The sequence below is a fragment of the Eurytemora carolleeae genome, unplaced genomic scaffold (genome assembly GCF_000591075.1).
Source record: "Eurytemora carolleeae unplaced genomic scaffold, Eaff_2.0 scaffold2113, whole genome shotgun sequence".
NCBI lineage: Eukaryota > Metazoa > Arthropoda > Copepoda > Calanoida > Temoridae > Eurytemora > Eurytemora carolleeae.
Genome location: NW_019398006.1, coordinates 18,236 through 31,026, shown reverse-complemented (window position 1 = coordinate 31,026; position 12,791 = coordinate 18,236). Strand labels below are relative to the sequence as shown.

Sequence of the window (12,791 nt, the reverse complement as noted above, 5' to 3'; positions counted from 1 at the left end):
AGGGTCAACCCAGACCGAAATATATTTTCAATAAATGTGGAACTAGCATCTACTTTTTTACTCTACAGAGGTTTGGTCCATCACCATCACTGAATGTTAAATCTGAAGATATTTTGATGTGGTTGGTCCGTGTTCCTTCCTTGTTCCACACCAGGTTGGACCCATTGAAAGTTATTAGAATAAATCTAATAAAACAACATGTAAACCGAATTCAAATATAGCTACAAAGAAACATATTGATGGGAAAAGCTGTGCCACAATGTTGTTGAGTTTTTAAGTTAGGGGAAAAAATATATTGTTATATAATTTTTGTATCGATAAATCAATTGAAGTGTCTAAAAAGAAAGAAAATGTCTACAGTCCCTTTTAGTTTACAACAGTCTTTAATAGTGGGAAACAAGACATGGACTATCTCTGTATGTTTCCCAATAAAATCAAAATGTTTATGTCTCTCTACCTGATATATTTCCTTCTTTTCGAACTAGACTGTAGAATATCCCGGTAATTCTACAAAATTAAAGAAAACAAATTAAAATAAAACTGTAGAATAGAAAAATTCTTGTTATATCGTCCTTGCTGGTTAGTGAGGTTAAAGGTTGGAAAATATTATGAATTATCAACTATATACTTATACTCTACACAGCTAACAGTATACTGGACTCTACACAATATAGGAAGTGTAGAATCTTCTAAAGATCAATATCATGTAAGAAGAAGAGTATTAGAGATCATGTGATTATGTGATTATGTGAGATGAGATCTGAGTGTTGTGCACTGGACTAGAGTACAGTACAGCTGTTGGATAAACTTAAAAGCTAACAAAAGTTAACAACACTATATATACTACACCGACCTGGTTTCATTCCTCTTTTTAAAATAGGAGTAGTTTCAATCAACCCATTCTTCTCAGACGAGTTGGTTTCAGGGTCATCTTTCTGAGACAAGTTGGTTTCAGGGTCATCTTTCTGAGACAAGTTGGTTTCTGGGTCATTTTTCATTAGTAGCGATCACCATCGATCATTTTTCGCCGTAAGCCTGTATCCCCTTTCATTTTTCGCGAACACTCCCTTTAAATGCTTTGTCGGATTAAGAATCAATGATATATCCATATTTTACTTTTTGAAAATTGATTTCTTGCAGATTTTTGATTCAGAAATAATGAGAGGATTTTTTCAAAACTGTGCATTTTTCAAGCAATAAAATCGACAATATCTTCAACATCATAAGAAGGTTTAAGAACGTGAAGCAGACATACCTTTTTTAAAGTAGGAGGCTACTTAAAAGTTCCTTTAAGCTACCTGTCCATCGATGGATCTGGAAGGAGGAATGTTCGTGTCTCCACCAGCACCTCCATACAGAGAAGACTAGTATGATCGTTCCTATTTGCTCCTGCTGCTCCCTGCAGATCAAGAACAGGGCGAACACCACCAACAGGAGATTCAACCTTACAGAGAAATTAGACGTTATTTCTATACAGATCACTCTAATTGTTACAGAGACATTTTATTTTAATTGTAAAAATATCAGGGATATTCTGTATATTTAATTGTAAATATATCAGGGGTATTCTGTATATTTTATTGTAAAAATATCAGGGGGATTGATTAAAAGAAATGTCTTATTCCTGCAAGAATATCTGGGTCTGAATCTCTAACCAGTCTAACAACATGCTTCAGAAGAATCTCCTGAAAATATTTAAAATATCCATTTAAAGGAAATGTTCAGAAATTTTATTGGATGAATAAGATTATTTCATGAAAATAACATATCAATAATAACAGTACAAACACACATGTGAAGAAAGAAAATAATAATTACAATACTGATCAAAATAACGATAACAACTTTAAAGAAAAACAACACAATAACATAAACTTTAAACAAAGAGTATTCGAGATCATNTACCCACCCCTGAGAGAAATTAGGGGGAGATGCACCCTCCCCCCTTGGATTTTTACCAAGTCATTACTTCAAAGTCTTTTAACCTGGAACAAGTCATCTATGACCCTGCCGACAGGAGGGTCAAGCTGAAAAGAATGGCGATGCACCCAAAGTGGCTTGCCTCAATTTCGGACTAAAGGATTTTATTTCAAGCGGCCCAAGAGAACTAAATTATTGCAGATTGGAAGACGGGGGGATATTTTTTTATTTTGAACAAAAATTTCTTTCCTTACTTTCAGCCTTCTTATGGTAAACTTTTTTATCTCGTGCGGATATGTTATTTTACCTTCCTATCTTAAATCCTGAAGCCGCCCTTAATTATTAATTACTAATTATTATTAAAACCAACAATAACAATATCAAATAAAATCAATACTAATAACAATATTATATCATACCTCTGTCTCTACATATCTAACTCTGACCCCAGTAATACCGGTCATCTTAAAAAGGTCAGCTTTACCAGGACTAACTATGATACATCCTATAAATATCAGCCTTTATTAATCACTAGCTACAAACCCAGCATTACCTAGATTACTCATAGTTTTACTCCTGCCGTTTACCCGCACATAGTCGATTTTCCGTGGCTCTCCCGTTCCCCAATCAAAATTTGAGGCAAATCGGTTCATGGGTTCCTGAGTTATGATCGGACATACAAACAAACAGGCAGGCAAACAGAAATTACAACTTTATATATATAGATATTTACATATAAAAAAATTCAACAATGTACACAGCTAAGAAATAAAGATATAGAAGATAAAGAATGTTCTTTCTCCCAACCCCCGAGAGCGGTATAAGAACTAGAAGTAGGTGAAGACAAGGAGAATGTGAGAAAGAAATAAAAATATCGCTCAATAAAAGTACTCAGGAGTACTTGGTCCATTTAGAAGTTGAGACTGAAGGGTCCAATGAGATGAAAGAAGCCTATGCCACCTAGAGAAGTTGCTTTAAAGAAAGTGGAGAAAAAGAAGAAACCAGATCGAGTTATATTCTCTATCTCATTTAATCCCCAGCTGCCTTGTATCTCCTCCATCATACTGTTATACATTAAAAATAAAATTTATTTTGCAAAAAATCCTTAAAATTTCTTTTCAACTCAAGATATTTCAATGTGTGTCAAAATAGTGTCAAAATAACATAGGAAAATATTTAAGGGATTGTCTGACCCTCAATTTCTTCCTTTATTGTCTAAGTAACAGAACTGTTCAAGTCTCTTTTACAGAGAAATCACAATAACAAATATCATTTATTGTTCAGCAGACAAAGCTTTTAAGGGTCCGTTGTGGCTCGGGCTTGTCAATCTTTAACTGGAGGATCACTTAAATATATATTTCAGTGGCTTGGGCTTGTCACACTTAAACTGGAGAATCACATATATATATATGTTTCAGTGGCTCGGGCTTGTCACTCTTTAAATGGAGGATCACTTAAATATATATGTTTCAGTGGCTCGGGCTTTTCACTCTTTGACTGAAGGATCACTTAAATATATATGTTTCCGTGGCTCGGGCTTGTCACTCTTTAACTGGAGAATCACTTAAATATTTATGTTTCAGTGGCTTGGGCTTGTCACACTTAAACTGGAGAATCACATATATATATATGTTTCAGTGGCTCGGGCTTGTCACTCTTTAACTGGAGGATCACTTAAGTATATATGTTTCGGTGGCTTGGACTTGTCACTCTTTAACTGGAGGATCACTTAAATACATATGTTTCGGTGGCTTGGGCTTGTCACTCTTTAACTGGAGGATCACTTAAATATATATGTTTCGGTGGCTCGGGCTTGTCACTCTTTAACTGGAGGATCACTTAAATATATATGTTTCAATGGCTCGGGCTTGTCACTCTTTAACTGTAGAATCACTTAAATATATATGTTTCGGTCCTTTTATAAATATTATTCTTAGCTTCCAAAAATAACTAACCTGGGATCTAGATTTCTTGACAAGCTCTGGAGTCAGATATTTTCGAATTATTGTAGAATTCTCTAGTTTATCTTGCAGTGTTTTACTCAGGGGGCTTTCAGTATCATCTAGGGATTCAGGATTGGAGCCAGGTTTAACGGGTTGTGGATCAAGGATAGGTTCTGATATCCGCTGTTTCTGCGAGTTAGGAAGGTTCCAAGATATCCTTCTTTTTAGCGTTTTCCCTGAAATTATCGGACAATTGTTGAAATTAAATAGTGTTTTACATTTATTCAATACCCCGTGTAGTGCAGTGCACTGGACTAGAGTACAGTACAGCTGTTGGATAAACTTAAAAGCTAACAAAAACTTAACAACACTATATATACTACACCGACCTGGTTTCATTTCTCTTTTTAAAATAGGAGTAGTTTCAATCAACCCATTCTTCTCAGACGAGTTGGTTTCAGGGTCATCTGTCTGAGACAAGTTGGTTTCAGGGTCATCTTTCTGAGACAAGTTGGTTTTTGGGTCATTTTTCTGAGACAAGTTGGTCTCAGGGTCATCTTTCTTCGAAAAGTTGATTTCAGAGTCATCTTTCTGAGACAAGCTGGCCTCAGGGCCATCTTTTTGGGACAGATCAGTTTCAGGACCATCTTTCTTAGACAGTTTAGATTCAGGAGCATCTTTCTGAGACAGTTTAGTTTCAGGATCATCTTTCTTAGAAAAGTTGGTTTCAGGATGAGGAGTGATTAAGGTTTGGTCTGGAATATATCGACTGGAATTAGGTGTTCTCTTAGGGATCGTCTCCACACTTTCGTTCAGAAAACTAGAAAAAGTAAGGTTGAATTAAAGCAGGGGTGTATAATTTTAAGAATTACACGACCCCCCTCCCCAGGGGGGGGCGGGGGGGGCGAATTTTGATAAATTGGAGGAAATAGCAAGTTTTTACATCAATTGTGAAATCTTTTCCCCAAAATTTATTTATTTTCCTCTAATATCATAAAAAAAAAAATTTTACGTCTTTTTTAATAAAAAAATTTACAACCTCAAGAAGCAAAGTTAATAGAGCAAAGATGCTTCAGTAAATTATTTTGATACATAATAAGTGAAACTTTTGTTTTTATATCTGAACATTTAAAAAATAAAACCTGGACAAGTTCAGGGACTGAGAAGTTGTTCTCCAAGACTGGGATTTGCGGAGAATTGGAGAATCTTCAAACATATGCTCATCACTATCATCATTATTGTCATGCTTTTCATGCTCATTCATACTTTTAGTTTGGGACGGGTTGTGTCTTGACAGTATGGGTGATATCATATGATTAACCCTGGTGATGATATCACAGGATGGATTTCTGGATCGGGTAGAAGGAGTAAATATAGGAGAATCTGCAAATAAATCAGGGGAACAGGAATTCTTTTCTCTATTCTCTTTCAGGGGTTCAAGTTGAGGACTCGTCAGATTTGTGAGATCACTGGTGTTCAGATCATTTGGTTTCCGTTTTTGGCGAGTTTTTCTCGGATTTTTGGTTCCGACTGGTCGAGGAGATGGGGTTGATGATGGTGAGCATGATGGGGAGGATTGAGAACTTGAACAAGGACTAGATGGAAGGGAGCAGGAGAGTTCAGAACCCTCAGAGTCATCCAGATTCTCTCTCACCAGTATAACCTGTTTAACCCTAAACATCGAATAGATATATCTTTATATAGCTTCAGATCCATAACAAAATACAAACATATCTGGATCCAGAAACTGATCTGAATTTAGTCCAATTTACTAATTTATTTTGACTCAAACAAAAATTAAGATAAAAAAAAACAATTTAGTCCCATATTTTCTTATATATGTCAACCTAAATTAATTATGAAGACTGTAGAGGCAAAGCTTAGGATCCGGATCAATAGGGAAAAATATCAACCAAAGCCAGGGAAAAATTAATTAAAACTTCATAATCTCTGAATGATTCAACATAAAACAGCGAGAAAAAAAACTTTATATTTTTTATTTGTTCAAAAAAGATCAGAAATCTTAAAGAAATGTTTCTGACCTAGATCCGGATCCGGTTTTCACCGCTAATCTATTGTTACCCTTCAATTAAAAGATACCTTGAAGGTTTCTTGTCTTCTTTTCTTCGAACCTTGGTTAGTGCTGCCCTGACACGGATCCAATCTTCAACCTGGATTAATTCCGATCAATTTAACTTCATCATGTCATTTTTTACTTTTTAACGTTATTTTTGAACTGTTTATATTCTGTCATCTGTAAACAGTTATCTAAAAGGATTGAAAAAGTAATTTCAAAATTGGATCGAAAATGGGAAAACCTTTTTAATTGCTTCTATATTTAATTTGTTTGTCTGTCTGTTTGTTTGTTTAAAACGTCAAAACGGCTGAAACGATCAGGCCCAATTTTGTGAAGGACCTCACATGACTCCAGGAAAGGTTCTTGGATATAAAATTTGCATCCAAAAAATATCGATTTTCATAAAATTATGAAAATCCACGAAAACATATTTTTAAATCCGCGAACTTTCTTTGTTTTTGTTTTACAATGTAAGCACTATAGAAAAAGATAACAGAGAGAGCAATAGAAGATGGGGGCAAAAAGCCCTAAAAGTCTAGTATCTAATATCTATGCTGTAGAAATCCATTTATATTATTAGAAAGTCACGGCTAATAAGATCTTGACTTAAAAAGAGTCAACATGGATAGAAATGGAAATTCTTACTCAAATTACGTTGACAGTCCCTTTGAACACTTTCTAAAATAACCAACCTGAGCTCTGGACGGTGGTCTCCCAATAGTTTGAACAGTAACTCTTCTTAGGCTCACAAGACTTTCTATAAAGGCAATTAGGCAACTAGGTCAGTACATAAACAATTTAGCCTGCTCACCTATGGGAATATCAATTTCTAACCTCAGATCCAGGTTACACTTGGGATGACAATGAGTATATAACTATGTCGGTCAGTACAAAAGCATGACTGCATTAAATAATATACATTCATGTCGGTTAGTGCACAACATTTTAGAGTCAGGATAAAAAATGAGGGCAGTAAATAAAAACAGTATGAACAGTATAAAAAATTCAGGTCAGTATGTTCACATGACGGTCAGTTCATACAAATAAGACGATCAGTACATTCACATGACGTACAAATATAAATATTAAGGTCAGTACATAACGGCACAAGTAAGCATATTCAGATGCCGTACGTCATACGATGTACATATATAATAATTTCTTATTTGTTTACCTAAATCTACCTTTCCTCCAGACTGTTTTAAAGCTCCAAATGTTTTCATTACTGCCAGATTTCTTCTTTCCTGAAAATTGAAACCTTTAAAGAACTGCAAGTGAAATTTTAAGTGACCAGATTCCAAACAGTACCATTTAATTTATACTTTGTTTGATTAAGTATGAATTAGCACTGTTAATAATTTTTGTTTTTGGATCGGTTTTAGATCGTTTTTGTGCCGTATTTGCAGATATCTTCAGTTAATGTAAAAAATTGACATGGTAGGAGTTCATGGACAAATTTTGACCCTGAAAGAAAATCTTGCTAAAAAAACGCCTGAAAGAAGCGAACCAACTGGATATAAATCACTAGTACATTCAAAGGTTTTTCATCAAAATTTAAAAATATCAACAATAAATGAAAATAAAAAATATTAAACATACATTACTTAAATGTCGTTTTCATTTTCCCTGGTTTTCAGGGCCCCAGTCACCTATTTCCTACCTCTAATATATTTTTATTGGAGACAGGTTCAATAATCTCAAGAGCATCAGCGCGTAGGCTGATTAGCCGATCCGGCGCATCTTTTTCCAAGCTGAAGCGCGGAAGTGAATACCTGAAGATAGAGAACTGGATAAATGTCAACAATTTGGGTCTTCCTTATTTCTTTGAAACCATATGCATAGTTTCTCAGCCAGCTAGCTTAATTATATCCCAGCTCAACAGCTTACCATATTCTAACTCCAGCTAACCACATTCTAACTCCAACTAACCATATTCTAACTCCAGCTAACCATATTCTAACTCAAGCTGACCACATTCTAACTCCAACTAACCATATTCTAACTCCAACTAACCATATTCTAACTAAAGCTGACCATATTCTAACTCCAGCTAACCATGTTCTAATTCCGAATAACCATATTCTTACTCCAGCTAGCCATATTCTAACTCCAGATTACCAAATTCTAACTCCACCTAACCATATTCTAACTCCAGCTTACCATATTCTAACTCCAGCTAACCAAATTCTTACTCCAGGAAACCGAATTCTAACTCCAGCTTACCATATTCTAACTCCAACTAATCATATTCTAACTCCAGCTAACCATATTCTAATTCCAGCTAACCATATTCTAACTCCAACTAACCATATTCCAACTCCAGCTAGCCATATTCTAACTCCAGCTAGCAATTTTCTAACTCCAGCTAACCATATTCTAATTCCAGCTTACCATATTCTAACTCCAACTAACCATATCCTAATTCCAGCTAACCATATTCTATCTCCAGCTAACCATATTCTAACTCCAACTAACCATATTCCAACTCCAGCTAGCCATATTCTAACTCCAGCTAGCAATTTTCTAACTCCGGCTAACTATTTTCTAACTCCAGCTAACCATATTCTAATTCCAGCTAACCATATTCTAATTCCAGCTAACCATATTCTAACTCCAGCTTACCATATTCTAACTCAAGCTAACCATATTCTAACTTCAGCAATGGGTTTTGAACTCAAGCAATGTAACTCAGCTTTCAAATAAAACATTTGCTAAAAATGGTGGGATATTAACAATATGTGCTTTATTCTTTACACTCTTGTTTAAGATAAAGAATATTAAATAATTTGTCAGAACTAACCTGATACCAGGAATCCCAAATTTTGAAAGAGAATCCATGACAGACTGACGGGAGGGTGGAGCTAAGTATTGACTACCATCGTTTTTAATCCAAACCCCAGATTCTGGCTCCATGGATCCAAAGGATCCCATGCTAGATGATTGAGTTTCACTTGTTTGTGATCCAATCTTATCTTTGATTTCGCTTGATACAGTTGAATTACTTTCTTGGCCATCAACAGATATCCTACGCTGAGCATTGGGAAGCTCCAGGTCCAAAGCGGAGTCAGGACGGCTTAGGGGAGTTTCCAGGGAGGAGATGAGACCTCCTTTTCCATCTTCCAGGGCGGAGTCAGGATGGTTTATCCTGTCTTCTAAGACGGAGTCAGGACGGTCTATCCTGTCCTCAAGGGCGGAGTAAGGACGGTCTATCCTGTCCTCAAGGGCGGAGTCAGGATGGGCTATCCTGTCTTCTAAGACGGAGTCGGGACGGTATATCCTGTCCTCAAGGGCGGAGTCAGGATGGTTTATCCTGTCTTTCAGGACGGAGTCAGAACGGTTTAACCCTTCTTTTGGGACAGATTCAGAGAGGTTTATCTCTTCCAGATTTTTCATGATCATCGTCTTAGTTTTTTGAGAGTGGTTTGTATATCCTTGAATATGAACTTTATCCTCATTTTGTTGAACAGTTTCCTCTTCCTTCATTTCTAAATATTTTCATATTTACTAGTCTTAATCATTTAAATCTTAAACGAGTCAACCTTGACACTGGACGCCTCTTTGTTTGCTAGCTAGTTCCAGGTATTTACAACTTTCCCTTCCTTTGGTTTAAAATCGTTCTATTTTAAAGTGTTAAGTTTAAGCAGTCGCTGAATCTAAGCGCTATCGATCCCATTCAAAAATGTTGCCCCCTTATAATTTATATTTAAGGGACCGTAATTTAAAGTGACCCTCTATGCAAGTATGCAACGAGGGCAATGCCTGATTTAGTAATAATGAAATTTCTGACGTCCTTGATCAGTCAAAGGTTTAAAGGGTATCATTTTAAATCTGGGATGCCCCTCTAGAAAGGAAAGATCACCTGAAATTACGCTTACAGTCCCTTTAACTAATCTAGAGAAGAAAGTAAAATTTTGCAAAATTAAAATCAGAAAATGCGCCGCAATAAATCTAATAACCTGTTTCTAAAGGAGAGAGCAGGTTAGGAGTTGAGGAAGAGGATGGAGGAGAACTAGCTGGAGATAGAAAACTCATCTTCCATAAACTGGTTTGAAAATGTAGATCATTTTCATCCTCAGTCATTGCCCAGCATTCTTCTCTGCAATTCAATCATTTCATATTACAGGGACTGCATATCGTAATTTCAAGTTAACCTTTATTTAAAGAAAATTTATCATTCTCAAAGGTTATTTCTCTATTTAACTTTAGGATTTATGCTGAAGAAATCACAAAATAAATTGAGAAAATATATTCTAAGATTGAAAACAACGATATTTGTAAAATTATACTAATTCCTTAGAAGTCTAGGCTTGGCTTAATTAAAAAAAAACCTAGAGGGCGCAGTTGTGAATCAGGTCAGGCATGTCACTCTGTTAATAGAGGGCTACGACTACAGAACCATTTTAGTTTAAACACTTGTTTAGTTCATGCTGTGCTTCTTCTTTTAGCACCACATCCATGGTTTGTTCATGGTTCATTGGATAATTTTAATCCAATATAAACCAGAGTACTCCGCTAAACTTCTACTTGAAGTACCCTGGAGTCGCAAACACAAACAAACATTTTGTGCATTTTGTGCATACTATTAATTTGAGAGAGTAATTTAGTCAGAGAGCTTTAGTTGCATTACTTTCTTACTGACCCAGTAAGCTCATCCACCTTCTTCGGTCTTGAGCAACAGTTTCAGCCTCTCCAATAGAAAGGCCAAGTTTCTCTAGATACGTTTTCATAGTTCTCCGCCAGGTGGTTTTTGGTCATCCTCTGGTTCTTCTACCATTAGCTGGCGTACATTTTAATGCAACTTTGGGAATTCTTTTATTTTAGTTGCATTAATTGATTCATAAATCCCTGGTTTGGTTTGGCACAGGTTCTAGCCTGTTTGACCATTTCTAGAGCTGAGGTGAAATCCATACTTTGCTTGAGAACTAAGTATCCGATAACTACTGTAGGGGCTCGGCTTACCTAAATAAAAAAGATCAATTTCTTTTAGAATATTTTCAAAATGCGGGAAAAAACTAATGTAATTAAGTTAGATAGAGTATACCTACCCCTGCATTACAATGTACGAAACATCTTTCTCCAGATTTTCTACTTTTCTCAAGAATATCAGCGCACACCTTTAAATCTTAAACAGATCTGTAGAGTTGTTTATTCCTTCCTTTATGATTTTTCATAGATTCTTTACTCATAGAGCAAATGTTGAGTAGAGCAATTGGACCATCACAGTCATAAAAATGTGTATAGAGAAAATGACGTGTTATGTCATAGATCAATTGACGTATAGATCAGATGACATATAGAGCAAACGTCGTGATCTATGAGCTACAGAGCAAATGGAACTAGAGCAACTGGCCATAGAGCAAATGGAAATAGAGCAGATGTCGTAGCGCCTAACCTTACAGAGTCTAAAAATTATTCCTTTGCTCGAAAAGCTAACTTTAACCTTTTAATTTTATAAATTTATCACTTAGCTCCATCACAGCTAACTAAATCAATAATTCACAGCAGCATTAAAAAATTATATTTTCACTAATAAACGAAATTTCTTCTGAAATTTTTAGATAGAATTTACTACATTTACACATTCACTAACTCTTTTAAGCTTCAATTTTCTGGGATTTGCTTGCACAAACATTTCAATGATTTTCTCAGTAGAGAGCTCAGACAGCCTTATAGGGTGTAAAGCTATAAGTGCAAGATCGTTAAGTAAGACGACATTTATATAATTTATTTTAAAGTATCTTAAAATTTTGTATTAACAGTGAATTTAGACAATCCTTAGTCTTTGGCATTGTCAGGTGTTACTTAGTTACGTAGTTTCCTTTTAATTTTGTATTTTCCAGGGGGGGGGGGCAAGAGGACTACTGCCCCCTCCTGAATACGCCACTGCTATATTTTATCTTAAATAATCTAACTACCCCCTCTCCCAAACGAAAAAAAAATCTGGCTTATTGGTGACTTTGTTTTTTTAAAATGCATGAAATAAAAAAAGGCAAAAAAATGCTTGTCAAGCAGTCCCATTTTCATCATCCCCTCACCCTCCAGCTAAATATAACTCTAGCAATATTGTGAAATTTACAATTTACAATGGTGCACAGTGTACAAGATGTACGTACATACCTGGTACAATGTTGAATTCAGGTACATCAAGTATTTCTATATTCGAGTAAAGGAATTCTTCAGGGAATAAGTTCTCTATCCCACTTCCAACATTTAGTATTCGCTGTATTCCAAATTTTCTACAAATAGAAAAACTTATTGTAAAACAGAATTACATAATTCTTTCGGCAATTTCTTCCATTTTTCTAATCTAAAGCAGAAATCCGCGGGTCACCGTTGAAAATAGTTACTTTTCAATGAAAAATTCATCGATTTCTTATTCATTATTATCAGAATTTATAAATGGTCAAGGATTATATATTTTCAGGGATTATACGAAAATTATTGATGTTCTGGGGGAAACATAAAAACCATCAAAAAGCAAGTCTTGTGACGTCATCCTTATTGACACTTTCAAGAACACAAATACTCATATAATTAATTCCCCCTAAATATCTTTTTTTTTATGGTTGGCAAACTTTTAGGTTTTTGGCCTTAACATTTGCATGTCTTACAATCAGGCAAATTTTAAAACTGAGAGAGATGTTTGCAAGACCGAACTAAAGAACGAACAAACAAACTAGCCAGGGTTTTTTGTTCTCCGGGTTAAAATTTGATGTAGAGCAAGAATTCAAATGTCTTTAACAGTTTCGAAATTTGTAAAACTTCTCAAAATGTTGTGGAACTTTTTAAAAGTAAGAAAGTCTTGAAACCGAAAGAAGCTACCCACTCTTCTCAAAAATTAAATCACCCCC

At 35.3% G+C, this 12,791-nt stretch overlaps 2 protein-coding genes across 2 annotated transcripts in view; both read right to left on the bottom strand.

Moving 5' to 3' along the window:
* Positions 1 to 410: 410 nt before the first annotated feature.
* LOC111716575 (uncharacterized) overlaps positions 411 to 12,791 on the bottom strand; it is a 26,914-nt gene continuing 14,533 nt past the window's right edge. The window contains exons 2-12 of the mRNA XM_023492058.1: positions 9,897 to 10,036; positions 8,741 to 9,425; positions 7,601 to 7,712; positions 7,115 to 7,184; positions 6,633 to 6,697; positions 5,964 to 6,034; positions 5,006 to 5,536; positions 4,253 to 4,683; positions 3,876 to 4,099; positions 1,299 to 1,444; positions 411 to 507 (exon numbers count right to left, since the gene is read on the bottom strand). Of these exons, the coding sequence (XP_023347826.1) occupies positions 444 to 507; positions 1,299 to 1,444; positions 3,876 to 4,099; positions 4,253 to 4,683; positions 5,006 to 5,536; positions 5,964 to 6,034; positions 6,633 to 6,697; positions 7,115 to 7,184; positions 7,601 to 7,712; positions 8,741 to 9,425; positions 9,897 to 10,020 (2,523 nt within the window). The 5' untranslated portion in view covers positions 10,021 to 10,036 and the 3' untranslated portion in view covers positions 411 to 443. The remainder of the gene's footprint in view (positions 508 to 1,298; positions 1,445 to 3,875; positions 4,100 to 4,252; positions 4,684 to 5,005; positions 5,537 to 5,963; positions 6,035 to 6,632; positions 6,698 to 7,114; positions 7,185 to 7,600; positions 7,713 to 8,740; positions 9,426 to 9,896; positions 10,037 to 12,791) is intronic.
* LOC111716578 (dual specificity protein phosphatase 19) overlaps positions 10,379 to 12,791 on the bottom strand; it is a gene marked incomplete in the record, with an annotated part of 3,567 nt that continues 1,154 nt past the window's right edge. Inside the window, 3 exon segments of the mRNA XM_023492061.1 lie at positions 10,379 to 10,899; positions 10,986 to 11,062; positions 12,058 to 12,176. Of these exon segments, the coding sequence (XP_023347829.1) occupies positions 10,753 to 10,899; positions 10,986 to 11,062; positions 12,058 to 12,176 (343 nt within the window).